We start from the raw sequence: 18,226 nt of genomic DNA on the forward strand, positions 1-18,226 counted from the left end.
TGCACGATTTCAGTGCCACTCTTTTCGCTGGCCATGAACATGATTGTCAAATCCGCTGAGGTCAAATGCAGAGGGGCCAAATCAAGATCTGGAACACGGCAGCCCCCCATAAGAGCCTTTATGGATGACTTGACAGTCATGACAACATCGGTGCTAGGGTGCAGGTGGCTCTTGCAGGGACTGGAACGGCTGACCCAGTGGGCGAGGATGAGCTTTAAGCCCGCTAAGTCCAGGTCTCTGGTCCTGAAGAAAGGCAAAGTGACCGATCAGTTCTGCTTTGCCTTGGGAGGGACCAGAATCCCATCAGTGACCGAAAAACCTGTCAAGACCCTGGGAAAGGTCTTTGATAGCTCCCTGAAGGACACAGCAGCCATAAAACAGATCAAGTGCGACCTGGCAACCTGGCTCACCACCATCAATAAGTCTGGTCTCCCAGGGAAATTTAAAGCCTGGATCTACCAGCACGGAGTCCTGCCAAAGATACTCTGGCCCCTGCTGGTCTATGAGGTACCAATAACAACGGTAGAGGCACTGGAGAAGTCCATCAGCCAGTTTATCAGGAGATGGCTGGGACTTCCTAGATCCTTGAGCAGCATCGCCCTGTATGACCATTCTATCAAACTGCAGCTCCCTTTCAGTGGACTGACAGAGGAGTTCAAAGTCACCCGCTCCAGAGAGGCAATGTTGTACAGGGACTCCACAGACGTCAAAGTCGCATCAGCAAGGATCCTCGTGAAGACCGGAAGAAAGTGGCAGGTACAGGAGCCCATCACCAGAGCTGAAGCGCGACTGAGGCATAAGATGCTGGTGGGCTCAGTTGCAACGGGGCGGGCAGGTCTGGGTTGCTTTCCAAAGCCGCATTACGATCAAGCCCGTGGAAAGGAGAAGCGTCAGCTGGTTCAGGATGAGATAAGAGCGGAGGAGGAGGAATATCGATACAGCAAGATGGTTGGCATGTCCAAGCAGGGAGCGTGGACTCGGTGGGAGCATGCAGAATCCCGCAAGATCACTTGGGCAGAGATGTGGAGAGCAGAGCCACTACGCATCAAGTTCCTCATCCAGTCAGTTTTTGACGTCCTTCCGAGCCCGGCCAACCTGCACACCTGGGGCCTGGTCAATATTCCTGATTGCAAGCTGTGCCAGAGAAGGGGCACCTTGAAGCATATCCTGAGCTGCTGTCCGAAGGCGCTATTAGAGGGGCGATACCGCTGGCACCATGACCACGTTTTAAGATGTTTGGCGGGCGCCGTTTGCACAGCAAGACTCAGGCTACCCCAAACAGTTAATCTCTTTCATAAGACCGGGACAGAGGGCAAATCAACACCAGCCTAGCTCTTCGGGGGGGCTCCTCACCACAGTGTGTGACTGGAAACTCCAGGTTGATCTTGGCAGTCAGCTTAAGTTCCCAGATAACATCACAACCACTCTTCTCTGCCCAGTCATGGTGTTTGCATTGGTGTCCACCAAGCAAGTGGTCCTAATAGAACTGACTGTTCCCTGGGAGGACCGCATTGATGAGGCCAACGAGCGAAAGAAGGCTAAATATGCCGAGCTCATCTCTGATTGTCGGAACAACGGCTGGAAAGCCCGTTGTGAGCCTGTCGAGGTCGGGTGCCGTTGCTTTGCTGGCCATTCACTTGTGCGAACCCTCAAGCTCCTTGGAGTGAAGGGACTGCAATTCAAGAGAGCCATCAAGAATACACTGGAGGCCGCAGAGAGGGCCTCAAGGTGGCTGTGGATCTGCAGGGGGGATCCGTGGAACAACTCGCCACTTGGACACAAGTCGGGGACTGATCACCCCCGGCTGGGTCGCCCAGGAGAGGGTGTATGAAGATCAAAGACCCAAAACACCCTATGACCCTGGGTTCTTCACTGATGACGTGTCCAAGTATCACCGAAAGGTGTATTCAACTCCTAACATCGCACCGAGCCGCTAACCGATCGGATGTTATGACACCTCACAGAGCGACTGATTGATCTGTTATAACACCGCACCGAGCGACTGATTGATGCGTTATGACACCGCACCGACCATGTTTTCGCTATTATTTGATTTCTTTGTGAGACTGACATCGTTATTCAAGCATTCAAATGGTGATTCTTATCGCCACACAACTCCAACCACACACAAGTTTTTTGACAGTTCTTACTATTGAAAGAAACCTTGTCTCCGTAACTGGATAGAGATGTGATGTCATCATGCATCCGCTTAGGCGCTGTCTAGTGGGATCTTGAAAATTTCTTTCTTTTTTATACAAATGAAAAAAATTACATTTTACAAAAGCACATTTATTTGTAAACACCAACACGTTACATTGATTCACTTGTGTTGGTTTTTACATAGAATGAATGAATCAACCAATCAGTATGAGCGGAGGTTTAGTTTACCCATAATCCCTTTGGTATGATAATGTCGGCATTATTTTAAAATTAACAGATCTGTGTTATATATCACTTTGTACATTTTAAGAGTTTACATTAATGTAGTTATTCTATCTGGAATAATTTTATTTACAAAGCAAAACCATCATTCAAACCTGCTTTCCATTTCATGACCTCTGCCTCATCGAGGGACCACTGTATCCTGTCAGGGTCAATGACACTTTCATCCAGCAGGGGGCAGAGCACACAAAGACAGAAGTGCTGCTCATTGACTGTTTGGGTTTGTGATCGCCGTTGGTTCTATTAGAAGGTTTGGTGGCGTTTAAACGCAAAATCAGCTTCTTATAGCTGAGAGCGTATGGGAGGCAAAATTTAAAGTTATCGGTTATCTGTAGCTTCCGATAACTTTTTAGGCAGTTTATCGGTTTAGCTGTTGTGTGGGCCGCCAGAAGAGGAGGTACTGCTGGCCCACCACCAGAGGGCGCCCTGCCTGAAGTGCGGGCTTCAGGCACGAGAGGGCTCTGCCGCCACGGACACAACCGGGAGTGACAGCTGTCACACATCAACTCATGACAGCTGTCACCACGTCATGTCATCACTCCATAAAAGCCGGATGTCAACTCCACCTCGCTGCCGAGATATCATCTACCTGGGAAGGTAATTCTCTGCTGTACTGAAACCGGTGTCATAGTCTGAACTCTTTTTGCAGCCGCTTTCCTGTTGTGTGCCTTATCTGCTGGATTGGCGTTCGGTGTGAACAGTGACGGCTTCGCTTCACACCCAAACCAGATAAGTGGTTAACAGGAGCTGCACGAGTGTGTGAATAGATGTGGAGGTGACTTTCCACCTTCTGACTGTTTTTGTTACTGAGTGTGCACACACCCACATCTCACTGTTTGTGCTCCTCGCCAGCAGTACCAGATCCGACAGTCGGGGACGGTGATCACCTGGGAATTCGGGACTTGGCGGCTCCAGTATTCACCAGGTTCGGTGGCGGCAGAAATCGTGTGGTTCCGGCTCTTCTCAGGACAGACGTCGTCTATCCTCAAGCCTGCCCACATGTCACCTTTGTGTATTGACTGCTATCAGATTCTGAGATAGTCTGTATATTAGTTGTGCACATTCACAACATTAAATTACCTTTTGGCTCATCTATTGACCGTTCATTTGCGCCCCCTGTTGTGGGTCCGTGTCACTACACTTTCCCCAACATTAGCGTTAAAAAAGATAACTTTTCAGTTAGCTAATTACTAGTTATCAAAGCTAACTTTTTGGTTAGCTATGCCCACCACTGCCTGTATGTGAGAACTTACTTGGCAATAAATTTGATTCTGATTCTGATTTGACAATTAAATCCTTCCAGATTCAGCTCTTGTTCAAACAAGGCAATTGGGGGTTATATTGTTTAAAAAAGTATTCACTTCCACTCAAAAATGTTGAAAAAAACATGACAGAAAAACTCTGCCTGTTTTACTGGATTAAAGGTACAGTGTGTCATTTTTGAAGGAGAGCAGATGTTATGTCCGTCAGATATTAATGTGTTTTTAAACTTTTCAACATTATTTATTTTCTTAACTTAGACAGAAAAATGCAAAAAGGAACTTTGATATTACAACCTAAGTGTCATTTTTTTTTTTTTTTTTTTTGTCTATTATTCTTGCTTTCAATGCATCTAAAACCAGTCAACGCGCGCCGCCTCAGGTGATAATTGCCAACAGCACAGCTATACTAAAACCCTGCAATTAGATTTTTTAAATACATTTTGTTAATAATTGTACTTTGGAAAATATGAGATTTGCTGTGGTCTAATTTGTGATACTTGTGGTTATTTAAACATGCTGCTTTGTCAGGTGATCTACCTCAGTGTTGGTGGACCACATCAGCAACACTGAATATTACCGGACTCATGAAGTACTGGTTGCCTTTCTGGTTAGGCTGACCCATCTTGGTTCGGGTCTAATAAATAATGTGAAGCATTTGTTGTTTGCTTTTTTCCACAGGTTTAAAGCTGCTGATGTGCGCTCACACTTGCCGTCCTGGGTTAAGCCTTACATGAAACACTATGACAGCTTTGGAAGTCTTGTCCGTGATGTCACAAAGTTCTTCAGGGTTGCACAAAAGCTGGTAGGTTGTAGCAAGCACAACGGTCACAGACATTGAAAAGACAATGTCCTCACTTTGCTCCTACATTCATTGAAAGAATTAATGAATGAATTTATTCGGCACACAGTTTGACAACAAAAAACTCATAACAAGACAACTTTATAAAGATCTCGTGTGGGCGAAAGGGGTGGGCAGAAGGGGTGAGCAGAAGCAGAGCTTATAAATGCCAACCACTTATACTAAAAATAAAAACTACATACACACATTTATACAAGCATGCAACCATAAGCACAATTTTCAGAATACTACCAGACAAACACTGTCACACAACCCACAATCCCAGAAGCAATAACAAAAACAATAAACCCAAGTCTTCAGTTATAACAAGAACTTTTATAATTCTTGTAATGCCTCCTAAAGCCCACCAAAGTACCAAGTACTTTAATGTTGTCCGGACAGTTGATCCAGGTGTTAACCCCTTTAACAGAGGCACAGTGACCCTTTGCAGTAGTTCGGATCTTCACTTTCTCGAAAAACAAAATTCCTCTCAAGTTATAACTGGACTCCCTCAGTTTAAACAGATCCTGGACATGTTGCGACAGCAGTTTATTTTTAACTTTATACATAATTTGTATTGTAATACAATAATGTAATACAATAATTGTAATATGTAAACAGGCAAACAATGAATTTGTTGGCTCGCAATATGATTTATTACAAATAATTCTAAATAGCTTTCTTTTGCAACAAAAATATTGGATTAGTATTACACCACAAAGACAAGATATTTAATGTTCAAACTGATAAACTTTATTGTTTTTGTGCAAATATTTTCTCATTTTGAAATGGATGTCTGCAACACTTTTCAAAAAAGCTGGAACAGTGGTATGTTTACCACTGTGTTACATCACCTTTCCTTCTAACAACACTCAATAAACGTTTGGAAACTGAGGACACTAATTGTGAGTGTCAGATTGGGTATAAAAGGAGCATCCCCAAAAGGTTCAGCAGGTCACAAGCAAAGATGGGGTGAGGATCACCACATTGTGAACAACCGCATGAAAAAATAGTCCAACAGTTTAAGAACAATGTTTCTCAATGTTCAATTACAAGGAATTTAGGGATTCCATCATCTACAGTCCATAATATAATCAGAAGATTCAGAGAATCTGGAGAACTTTCTACATGTAAGCGGCAAGGCCGAAAACCAACACTGAATGCCCATGACCTTCGATCCCTCAGGCGTCACTGCATTAAAAACCAACATCATTGTTTAAAGGATCTTACCACGTGGGTTCAGGAACACTTCAGAAAACCATTGTCAGTTAACACAGTTCGTCGCTACATCTACAAGTGCAAATTAAAACTCTACCATGGAAAATGAAAGTCATACATCAACAACATCCAGAAATGCCGCCACCTTCTTTGGGCCCGAGCTCATTTGAAATGGACAGACGCAAAGTGGAAAAGTGTGCTGTGGTCTGATGAGTCCACATTTCAAATTGTTTTTGGAAATCGTGGACGTCGTGTCCTCCGGACAAAAGAGGAAAAAGACCATCCAGATTGTTTCTAGTGCAAAGTTCAAAAGCCAGCATCTGTGATGGTATGGGGATGTGTTAGTGCCCATGGTATGGACAACTTACACATCTGTGATGGCACCATCAATGTTGAAAGGTACATCTAGGTTTTGGAGCAACACATGCTGCCATCCAAGCAACGTCTTTTTCAGGGACGTACCTGCATTTTTCAGCAAGACAATGCCAAGCCACATTCTGCACGTGTTACAACAGCGTGGCTTCGTAGTAAAAGAGTGCGGGTACTAGACTGGTCTGCCTGCAGTCCAGACCTGTTGCCCATTGAAAATGTGTGGCGCATTATGAAGCGCAAAATACGACAACGGAGACCCCGTACTGTTGAACAACTGAAGTCGTACATCAAGCAAGAACGGGAAAGAATTCAACCCACAAAGCTTCAACAATTAGTGTCCTCAGTTCCCAAACGTTTATTGGGTGTTGTTAGAAGGAAAGGTGATGTAACACAGTGGTAAACATACCACTGTCCCAGCTTTTTTGAAACGTGTTGCAGGCATCCATTTCAAAATGAGCAAATATTTGCACAAAAACAATAAAGTTTATCAGTTTGAACATTAAATATCTTGTCTTTGTGGTGTATTCAATTGAATATAGGTTGAAGAGGATTTGCAAATCATTGTATTCTGTTTTTATTTACATTTTACACAAATACTTATTTTATGCAATAAAATGCAAATTAATTATTTAAAAATCATACAATGTGATTTTCTGGGTTTTTTTTTTTTTTTTTTTTTTTTTTTTTTACATTCTGTCTCTCACAGTTGAAGTGTACCTTCGATAAAAATGACAGACCTCTACATTCTTTGTAGGTGGGAAAACCTGCAAAACTTACAGGGGGTGAAATGCTTATTTTCCCCACTGTAAATTTAGTAAGAATAAACTTGATTGGAATTTAGCATTTAATTTGGGTTCACAAATTATTATTAAGAAAATTACCAAATGAATCGGCACTTTGCATTGACAACAAAGGCCGTCAGAACACTTGGCTGATTCACATATCTGGGTCTGTTGGATCGGATGTGGGTCTGGTCCGATTTTCTGATGGACCTTTGCTGGCCTTTCACCTGTGCTGGGGTTAACCACCGGTTTCCCGGGTGACTACAGGTTGGATCTGGCTCGTTTTGACACCAGGACCAAGTGACGTTTCGGTGGGTCCGTACAAGTTGGTGTTTGTTCTCAAAAATGCTCTGGTGGCTTCAACTTGGGGAAGATTGGTTCAGAGTCTTTGTAAAATTTAGAAAAAGTTCAAGGCTTGACAAAGAAAGTTGGGGAGGGAATTAAAAGTAACAAAATTACTTTTGGCGTTGACCAGAAAACAAATTAGGAGACTCGCAAATTTGCTCTTAATTTGAAAAACTTGGCTAGGAAGTTGTTTTCACAGTGCAGAAAATTTGGCTCAAGCTTTAAAAGGTATTAAGACTGGTGTATCAAACAATGAAAGTTGGGGAACAAAAAGAAACATGAAGAAACAACGAAGCTAAGGGAATGATAAACCAAAAGCCACAAGGTTATGTTGGACTAGAGTCTGGAAAGAAAAAGCACATATTCCACGTGTAAGAAAGCCAGAGCAAAAAAGCAAAAGGAAAAAATAGTTGTGAGATCCTTTGTTCCAGGGCTGTCGGACTGCAGGAATGTTGATTGGCTGTAAATAATCCAGGTTATGGTCCACTTTGCCAAGCAGGGGGAGGGCTGTGGCACTGTATGCTTCCTTGACATTAGCATACAGTAGGTCAATTGTCTTATTATCTCTTCTTTTTCAATCCACACTCTGCTTTAAAGTGGGAAGGGATGTTGAAAGGGTAACATGGTTAAAATCCCCAGAAATGGCAATAAACACGCCGGAATGCGACTTCTGCAGCCTCTCCATCACAGGCCAGTGACATCATCATAAAAAATAAGTTAAGTCTAACATTCTCAAAACGTTTGTACGTGGACAATATACAACCCCAATTCCAGTGAAGTTGGGACGTTGTGTAAAATGTAAATAAAAACAGAATACAATGATTTGCAAATCCTCTTCAACCTATATTCAATTAAATACACCACAAAGACAAGATATTTAATGTTCAAAGTGATAAACGTTATTGTCCATTTCATCTTCTCAAAGTGATGTTAATCATTGAAATCACCTGGTGGACTTGGTGGTTGCAAAGAAACCCTGCACCCTCGTGGCCCTTTCTGGAATCAGTTTGAGACCTCTGCTGTATAGTTAGTTTTAGATTGCTGAAGTGGCTCTCGGCGACTGACTGAACAGACGGATGACTGCTCTCTATGTTCTGCTGAGAGCCGTTGTAGTGTTCTGAATGGTTGTAAAGGCCACTGCCTTCAGTTTTTTCCTCATTTGAGTCTAGTTTGTACATGACATTGTTGGCACTGTACTAAAGGGAGGTGCTGACTCTGACCACCTTCACAGTTTACTCACTGCACCTTCTTGTGAATGTGGCAGAGGCCTTTCATTGAGAAGAAGCCTGCAGCAGAGAGTTGGGCTGCCATGTCTTCAGTAGAAGCTCAGCTGTCAGGTGTTGCTTCCTGCTGGTCCTCTCAGAGCTCTGGCACCCAAAAGGCCAAAGAGCTGGATGCCCACATTCCCAGTCTGAAGAGAAGGAGGTTAAGTGAGTATGCTGCAGGGCTCACAGCCTTTTCACAATCCTCATAAAACACAAGGAGAGTGACTGACTCAATGTTTTGTCGTTTGGCTGGTCTTTCTGCTCAGATGAAATTGGCAAATCAAATGCGATGGCCGGCATTTGTATAGAGTACGAGTCTGAGGTGCAAGAAAGCCACAGGAAACCGGCGACCCTGCTGAATGCTCTGGACAGCACTGACCACCAGAGAGCAGACGAACGTGACGGTGCTACAGGAGAGACCAAGGTTGAGATTTTTCTCTCTCTCTTTATAACACCTTAATCTGACAAAAAAAAAAAAATCAACACTAGTTCATCTTCTGTCGGGTTTCCACCTATCATACACCTGGCACAAAGCAGCACAAATAGTGCAAAAGTCAGATGCATCTGACATACAGAGGGTAAAATAAGTATTGAACACATCACTATTTTTCCTCAGTAAATATATTTCTAATGATGCTATTGACATGAAATTTTTACCAGATGTCAGCAACAACCCAAGTAACCCACACATGCAAAAACGTCAACCTTCAAGATTTGTAGACTGTGTGGAAGAATGGGCCAAAAGCACACCTGAGCAGTGCATGTGTGTAGCTTCTCCACAGAAAGTGTCTTGAAGCTGTCATTGCCAACACAGGCTTTTGTACGAAGTATTAAATACATTTCAGTCAGCCTGGACTGGGTTGCTTGACGCGAGGATATTTCACTTCAAATCGCAGAAGCTTCCTCAGCTAAAATTCTTGCACTGGTAGTCTGACTTCTGTCTTGACCCTTGTAGAGAAGAACAAGCAGAAACCACAAAAGCTGGAGTTTTAAACCTAAAACCTAGACACTAACCACACGTTTGAGGACAAGGAAGTTAAAATCTTAGCCAGAGAGAAGAAATGGTTTGAGAAAGGGGTGAAGGAGGCATTCTATGTGAAACAGTTGAAACCCAGCCTTAACTGGGGAGGGGGTCTGAGACACGCTTTGTCCCCTGTTTACAATGGGGTACTCAGATCAAAGCAGTTTCAGTCTTTTGTTCATGGTAATAAGTCATTCACGTCATGAGGAGAGGCGTGAGTCCCATCGTTAGGAGTTACAGCTATCCTGTCATTAGGAGGGTGCTAACTAGAGCACAATAGGTGCTAATTAAAGCAATTGTTTAGTCACTAGCCAATAGCAGTCTGCCTCTCGGTAGGAGGGGTCTGGTTTAGGTTTAAAACTCCAGCTTTTGTGGCTTCTGTTTGTTCTTCTCTACAAGGGTCACACAGAAGTCAGACTACCAGAGCAAGAATTTTAGCTGAGGAAGCTTCTGCGATTTGAAGTGAAACGTCGCGTCAAGCAACCCAGTCTAGTCAAAGATTCGAGCTTCTCTACTAAAGTTCTAACCAAATATAATTCCTAAATACTTATACTATATAACCATTTTAATATCAAGCCCCTGGGCAGCTATTATTACTATTACTGTTACTCTCTTAAGAAGATTGAGTGTTGTTTTTTTGCAGTGTGAAAAAAAGCATAACTTTTGTCCCATCTGCATTTAACACCAGTTAAAGTTTAGTTAAATTAGACTGAACAACATTGAAGGCATGGCAGAATTCTAGTTTGAACAATGGAAGGAGAAGAACAATAGATAACTCGATCATCTGCATAAAACTGATCATATATATATATATAGAGAGAGAGAGAGAGAGAGAGAGAGAGAGAGAGAGAGAGAGAGAGAGAGAGAGAGAGAGAGAGAGAGTACGTCCAGAAAATATTCACAGCACTTCACTTTTTCCACATTTTATGTTACAGACTTATTGCAAAATGGATAAAATTATTTTCCTCAGAATTCTACACACAATACCCCATAATGACAATGTGGAAAAATTTTTTTTTTTTAGATTTTTGCAAATTTCTAAACAAACTAAGAAATCACAAGTACATTCACAGGCTTTGCCATGAAACTCAAAATTGAGTTCAGGTGCCTCCTGTTTCCATTGATCATCCTTGAGATGTTTCTACAGCTTAATTGGAGTCCACCTGGGGTAAATGCAGCTGACTGGACATGATTTGGAAAGATACACACTTGTCTACATATAAGGTCCCACATGGGAGATGGCGCATGTCGGTGGAACGACATCCTAAAACCGTAGCTTTCGAGTGAACAAGTCCAGTGTTCCCTCATCAACTTTGTCCGTCGTGCTGTTCTTGTCATACATATTTATGACAAACTTCTCAAGAACCTTGAGGTCTGCATTTTCCATGACTGGTGGGTACTGACTGAACTTCTTGAAGATGGGGGTCACTTCAGGTCAAACCTCCATGCCTGCCATGCATGTTTTTTCCTTTGCCGTGAAAAGCTGACACAACATCACAGCCAGTGAAGGCGTGAAACAACAGCATGCCAATGGATTTGTCTGGACCAAGATTCACCACCATGTCATGAATTGGCAACCACCTGATGGACTTTCCATGCTTGTGTCTTGGAGGGTCGCAAAAATGCTGACTGCAACAGTGAGAACATCTGTGTCACATGCTTTAATCAACACAGACTTCATCTGTTGCTTAGCTGCGTGATAAGCATGAGTGAAGATTCTGGAGTCAGCTTCTTTGAGGTTGCAAGGACTTCAGCCTTCAAGACTGATGGATTTCTTAGAAAGAGCCTGATCTCCTTTGGTCACAACAACAACGTTGTCAGGGCACAGGGTCACTGTCCTGTCAGTAAGGAACCCAAAGAAATCTGTCTTGTTGTCGTTGTCTCTTAGGAAACCTTTCCAGTTAGGTAGCAGCTTGGTGTTGTCCATCACTCTGCGTTGATCCCCTTTGCCTCTTTTTGACCTTGTTCCAGTCTTCAGGCTGGAAGTCCAATAGACATCAAAACTATGTATGTCTTCTCAAAATTTGATGAATACATCTGTATCTTTGAAACCATATCTAGGACAGCATATTCCTCAAAGGTCTTTCATGTCCTTGGCGGAAATGAATACACAAGAGAGGACCTGTCAATGGTAATAGCATCACATTCTGCTTGAGTGTCGGGAGGAGTAGCTGTAGCTTCTAGTTGTGACTTCTGACCAGTGTGGAGTTTCCCAGTGTCACTCAGTGCCACAGGGAAGAACTGGTTTTCATGTTGGAAAAACTCAAGCAGGTCACACTTTCATGATTGGCAGAATATAAAGAGCTGTGAGGACAGATGCCAATCATCTTTGAGTACCTGCTTCTCATGTTGCCAGAAGTTGCAGCTGCCTCTTGGCGAAATAACTCAGCTTTGTTGTTTTTGATGGACCTATAGAAAGAAGCCTCATAACCCAGGCCATTGAAAAAGTCTCTGAAGGCAGCTTTACCTTTCTCAAGGTGAGTCCTTACAAGCTCAGCAGCACCAGGATGCATGATGGTTTTTGTGTCCATTGTGAACCTTCCAGAAAGACAACCATCTCTGCAGCAGTCCACCAATCAGGCCTGTATGGTATGGTAGCACTGCAACAACTGTCCCTCAAAATAAGACATATAATCCTAAATCCAGCCAGATTGTCTTGTATTAAGCAAAAAATAAAAAATAAAAAAAATCTGCCAATGGGGTAAGAAAAATCTACTTCGTTAGAATTCTCAAAACGAGCAAAAATGTCTTGGCACTGAATAATCAAAATATGCCTGAAAACTATGTGTGTGAACATTAACACACACAGATGCCAAAAGGCATTATGGGTAAACTGAGCCTCCGCTCTTCACTGATTGGTTGATTCATTATATTTAAAAGCCAGTACACAAGTTAATGTAACATGTGTTGGTTTTTACAAAGAAATGTGTATTTGTAAAATATGTCCCTTTTTTTTATTTGTAAAAATAAGGGCATTTGCAAAACTGAAAATTCTGTTTAAGTTGTGATTCTGCAACAACCGTGTGATGTAACCGGATGCTATTCACACTGCCAGTAGATGGCAGTGTTCTGTTATTTTGACCCATCTACTGGATAGCATGTTGAAGCACGCCGATATACAGGAGGCAAGATTTGGTGGCAAGATTCCTGGGGTGGATGAAATCCGTCCGGAGTACCTTAAGACTCTGGATGTTGTGGGACTGTCTTGGTTGACATTTCTCTGCAACTTTGCGTGGCCTCTGGATTGGCAGACCGGGGTGGTGGTCCCTCTGTTTCAGAAGGGGGACCGGAGGGTGTGTTCCAACTACAGGGGGATCACACTCCTCAGCCTCCCCGGTAAGGTCTATTCCAGAGTACTGGAGAGGAGAATTCGACTGATAGTCAAACCTCGGTTTCAGGAGGAGCAGTGTGGTTTTCGTCCTGGTCGCGGCACACTGGACCAGCTCTACACCATCCATCGGGTGCTCGAGGGTTCATGGAGTTCGCCCAACCAGTCCACATGTGTTTTGTGGATCTGGAGAAGGCGTTCGACCGTGTCCCTCGAGGCGCTCTGTTGGGGGGGGCGGGGTGCTCCGGGAGTACGGGGTGAGGGGTCCTTTGTTAAGGGCTATCCAGTCCCTGTACGACCGCAGCAGGAGCTTGGTTCGCATTGCCGGTAGTAAATCAAGCCTGTTTCCAGTGTACGTCAGCCTCCGCCAGGGCTGCCCTTTGTCACCGGTTCTGTTCATTACCTTTATGGACAGAATTTCTAGGCGCAGTCGGGGTGTAGAGGGGGTCCGGTTTGGGAACCACAGAATCTCATCTCTGCTGTTTGCAGATGATGTGGTTCTGTTGGCTTCATCAAATCAGGACCTTCAGCGTGCACCGGAGTGGTTTGCAGCCGGGTGTGAAGCGTCCGGGATAAAAATCAGCACCTCCAAATCCGAGGCCATGGTTCTCAACCAGAAAAAGGTGCTTTGCCCTCTTCAGGTCGGTGGAGTGTCCTTGCCTCAAGTGGAGGAGTTTAAGTATCTCGGGGTCTTGTTCACGGGAGGGGGACGGATGGAGTGTGAGATCGACAGACGGATCGATGCAGCATCTGCAGTGTTGCGGTCGCTGTATCGGACTGTCGTGGTGAAGAGAGATCTGAGCAGGGGGGCAAAACTCTCAATTTACTGATCAATCTACATTCCAACCCTCCCCTATGGTCATGAGATTTGGCCCATGACCGAAAGGACAAGATCGTGAGTACAAGCAGCCAAGATGAGTTTCCTCTGCAGGGTGGCTGGGCGCTGAGCCACTGCTCCTCCAAGTCAAACGGAGCCAGCTGAGGTGGCTCGGGCATCTTTTTCAGATACCCCTGGACGCCTTGCTGGAGAGGTGTTCCACGCACGTCCCATCGGGAGGAGGCCCCGGGGAAGACTGAGGACACGCTGGAGGGACTACGTCTCGCAGCTGGCTTGGGAATGCCTCGGGGTTCCCCCGGAGGAGCTGGGGAGAGGTGTATGTGGATCGGGAGGTCTGGGTGGCTTTGCTTGAGCTGCTGCCCCCGTGACCTGACCTTGGATGAAGCGGAAGAAAATGGATGGATAATACAATAAAAAGGTGTGACTTATAGTCCAGAAAATAGGGTAGTTATGAACCTGTATGGAAGTTACGCCAGTGTAGTGTGCCATTTTTAATTTAATGCTTGAGGATGTGGAACAATGATGCTGGAGTTGTTTGCAGTTTAATTTATGATAGAAGCACTGTATGTTTATGAAAGACATATTTCTGTTTCCTCCTCTCTTCGTAGGTGACTCGCTTTTCAACACTGTCCCTTCAGTATGACAAGAGGATTGATGACGGGTTGCGAGGAGGAAAGCGTAAAATCAAAGTGGTCCAACAAGAGGCAAGTCTTCTACTTTAATAACCTGTTTGATAAAACAGTGACGGCTGACCACGACTTCTTGATAAGTACACAGAGCAAATGCAAATAATCAAAGTGAGTGGTCAGGAAAAAAACCTCACATACAGTACTGGCAGATATGTGGTCGACAGATGACGAGGCCCATCAGTGTGTGTCCTTCATCACGGTAGCATGAAGCAGATGAGAGTCTATGAGTCCCCCTGGTCAGGTCACTGGTCCATCAAAGGTTACTTCTCAACAGAGGCCTGCACTCAGTTAGAGCTGGGTGGACCAGGGCCAAGCAGATGAAGGGTCACAGACGTTATCTCACACATCCACACCTTAAGTTAGTTTGACTTCTCTGTAACAAAGTGGAAAATGGATATTGGGATTGGTTCTTTTCATTCTTGTTATTTGTTCATCTATCCCAATTGTATACTATATACAAGCAACACTGCAAGCTACTGAACAGAAGCTCACACTGGCCACCGTGTAGTTCGTGGTGGAGTTTAAGCATGAACACAATCTACCAATCTATGAATAACTGTGGCCAATTTAGTCTTAAATTTGCTCAGTTTCTTTTTCTTTTTCTTTTTTTTTGTCACTTAAATTTTTATTAACAAATTATTGCAACAACAGACAAATACAAATTCCAAAACATATAAATTGAACAGTAGGCTGCCTGGTGAGTACATCATGGTCTTAAAGTCTTGTAAGTTGGTGTTTTCAGGTGTCATTATTCTGGTCCAGTGTCATTGTTTAAAGGGTCCATTTTCTCCACTTCCTGTCCAGTTGTTGTTCTTGTAGCCTCAGCACGTGTGTCAATTTTTCCATCAAAAAGATTTCTTCCACTATTGTTATCCATTGATCTTTTGTTGGTGGTATGTCCTTTCCCCAGTTCCTAGTAATAGCTTTCTTGCCTGCCACCAACAATATTTTGATCAAATACTCATCATCAGTGGCAACAGTCTTGTCTGAGAATTTACATAGGTAAAGCACTAAACAGGTATTAGGCACCTCATAACCCAGTATCCGTTGCAGCTCCTTATACATCATTTCCCAAAATACAGTTTTCTTTGGACATTTCCAAAAAATGTGAGAATGATTCACATTAAAGATCCACATCCTCACCAACAATTCTGTTGTATGTGTAGCTGTTTACTTTTCATTTTTGGAGTAATAAAAAACAGTTCAGATTCTTCCATGCAAATTCTCTCCAGATTCGTGAATTAGTGGATGAGTGATGTATCTTTCACATTTTGTGCCAATCCTCATCTAAAATTTCCACATTAAGTTCTTCCTCCCATTTTATCTTAATATATTCAGTTGAATGGTTGTTGGTATTCAGACCTCGATATAATGATGAAATTATTTTTATGTTACTCCCCTGATATGCTTTAGCTATGATCCGGATATCATTCAATTTCCTGGAAGGATCCAACTTGATCTCCTTTTTATAATAGTCCCTCACTTGAAAATATCTAAAGAGTTCATGTGAATCTAAGTCAAATTGTCTTCTAAGATTTTCAAAACTCACCAGCTCCCCTTTATTTTCTAACACAAACCAGGCAATTATTCCCTTTTCTTTCCATTGTATAAACCTTTATCATATTTTGCCGGGTTGAAATCGCTATCATATGCTACCCATTTTAATATTTTTACGTCATTCTGGATCTTATATTTTTTTAGTAATTTAAACCACAGATCTAATGTGTGTATTTTGATTGGATCCATACTATTTTTAAGTTCTTTAAATAACTGGTTGTCACCAACCATATTTTGAATTGGAATCTGGTTTACTTCTTTTTCTATATCCTTCCATTTTGCTCTAAATTCAGACTTGCACCAACAATATATAGGTCTCAATTGAGCAGTGTTGAAGTATTCCCTCAATTTTGGAAGACCCATTCCCCCTTTTTCTTTAGGTAGCTGGAGAGTTTTATACCTGACTCTAGATTTTTTGCCTCCCCAAACAAATCTAGAGATCATTCTATCCCACTCTATGAACTGGCTCTGGGGAACATCTATTGGCAGGGATTGGAACACATATAAGACTCTAGGAAATATATTTAGTTTAACTACACTCAACAAAAATATAAACGCAACACTTTTGGTTTTGCTCCCATTTTGTATGAGATGAACTCAAAGATCTAAAACTTTTTCCACATACACAATATCACCATTTCCCTCAAATATTGTTCACAAACCAGTTTAAATCTGTGATAGTGAGCACTTCTCCTTTGCTGAGATAATCCATCCCACCTCACAGGTGTGCCATACCAAGATGCTGATTAGACACCATGATTAGTGCACAGGTGTGCCTTAGACTGCCCACAATAAAAGGCCACTCTGAAAGGTGCAGTTTTATCACACAGCACAATGCCACAGATGTCGCAAGATTTGAGGGAGCGCGCAATTGGCATGCTGACAGCAGGAATGTCAACCAGAGCTGTTGCTCGTGTATTGAATGTTCATTTCTCTACCATAAGCCGTCTCCAAAGTCGTTTCAGAGAATTTGGCAGTACATCCAACCAGACTCACAACTGCAGACCACGTGTAACCACACCAGCCCAGGACCTCCACATCCAGCATGTTTACCTCCAAGATCGTCTGAGACCAGCCACTCGGACAGCTGCTGGAACAATCGGTTTGCATAACCAAAGAATTTCTGCACAAACTGTCAGAAACCATCTCAGGGAAGCTCATCTGCATGCTCGTCGTCCTCATCGGGGTCTCGACCTGACTCCAGTTCGTCGTCGTAACCGACTTGAGTGGGCAAATGCTCACATTCGCTGGCGTTTGGCACGTTGGAGAGGTGTTCTCTTCACGGATGATGCGAAGGAGATGTGTTGCACTGCATGAGGCAAATGGTGGTCACACCAGATACTGACTGGTATCCCCCCCCAGTAAAACAAAACTGCACCTTTCAGAGTGGCCTTTTATTGTGGGCAGTCTAAGGCACACCTGTGCACTAATCATGGTGTCTCATCAGCATCTTCGTATGGGACACCTGTGAGGTGGGATGGATTATCTCAGCAAAGGAGAAGTGCTCACTATCACAGATTTCGACTGGTTTGTGAACAATATTTGAGGGAAATGGTGATATTGTGTATGTGGAAAAAGTTTTAGATCTTTGAGTTCATCTCATACAAAATGGGAGCAAAACCAAAAGTGTTGCGTTTATATTTTTGTTGAGTATATATCTACTCTTGAATTTAAATCTAATGGTAAGGTGGACCATCTTGTTATATCTTTCTGTATTTCTTGTTTTAAAGTTTTATAATTTGCAGTATATAGCTCAGAAAAGTTTTTCGTAATCATAATACCCAGATATTTGATTGTTTTCAAGTTCCAATTTAATTTATATGATTTCTGGATTGCTCTCGATGGGTGATAGTTGAGTGCTAGAATCTGAGTTTTAGATACATTGATTTTATATCCTGAGAAATGTCCATACTGTTCTGTTAGCTTCATCAGATTGGGGAACTCCGTGTCCGGCTGCCCGAGGTAAGCTATTATGTCATCGGCAAAAAGCCCAATTTTATGCTCTACATTCTTAACTGTGATACCTTTCATTTCTTTATTTTGTCGAACTGCTTGAGCCAAAGGTTCTATAAAAATTGCAAAAAGAATCGGTGACAAACAGCATCCCTCTCTGGTTGATCTTTCTAACAGTATTTTATCAGTCAAATTTCCATTAATTTTTATTCTAGCTGAGGGTTTTTGATACAGTGTTTTAATCAATTGTATAGATTTATTATTGAAACCAAATCGTTCTAATACTAAATAGAGGAATTTCCAATGAACACAATCA

The 18,226-nt window shown here is 42.9% G+C and overlaps 1 protein-coding gene across 1 annotated transcript in view; it reads left to right on the plus strand.

Moving 5' to 3' along the window:
• The window catches only part of rtel1 (regulator of telomere elongation helicase 1), a 225,346-nt gene that overhangs the window by 155,225 nt on the left and 51,895 nt on the right, over positions 1-18,226 (plus strand). The window contains exons 24-27 of the mRNA XM_034173464.1: positions 4,383-4,506; positions 8,524-8,689; positions 8,791-8,948; positions 14,320-14,415. Coding sequence (XP_034029355.1) covers positions 4,383-4,506; positions 8,524-8,689; positions 8,791-8,948; positions 14,320-14,415 — 544 coding nt within the window. The remainder of the gene's footprint in view (positions 1-4,382; positions 4,507-8,523; positions 8,690-8,790; positions 8,949-14,319; positions 14,416-18,226) is intronic.

Source organism: Thalassophryne amazonica, chromosome 6 (genome assembly GCF_902500255.1).
Source record: "Thalassophryne amazonica chromosome 6, fThaAma1.1, whole genome shotgun sequence".
Classification (NCBI taxonomy): domain Eukaryota; kingdom Metazoa; phylum Chordata; class Actinopteri; order Batrachoidiformes; family Batrachoididae; genus Thalassophryne; species Thalassophryne amazonica.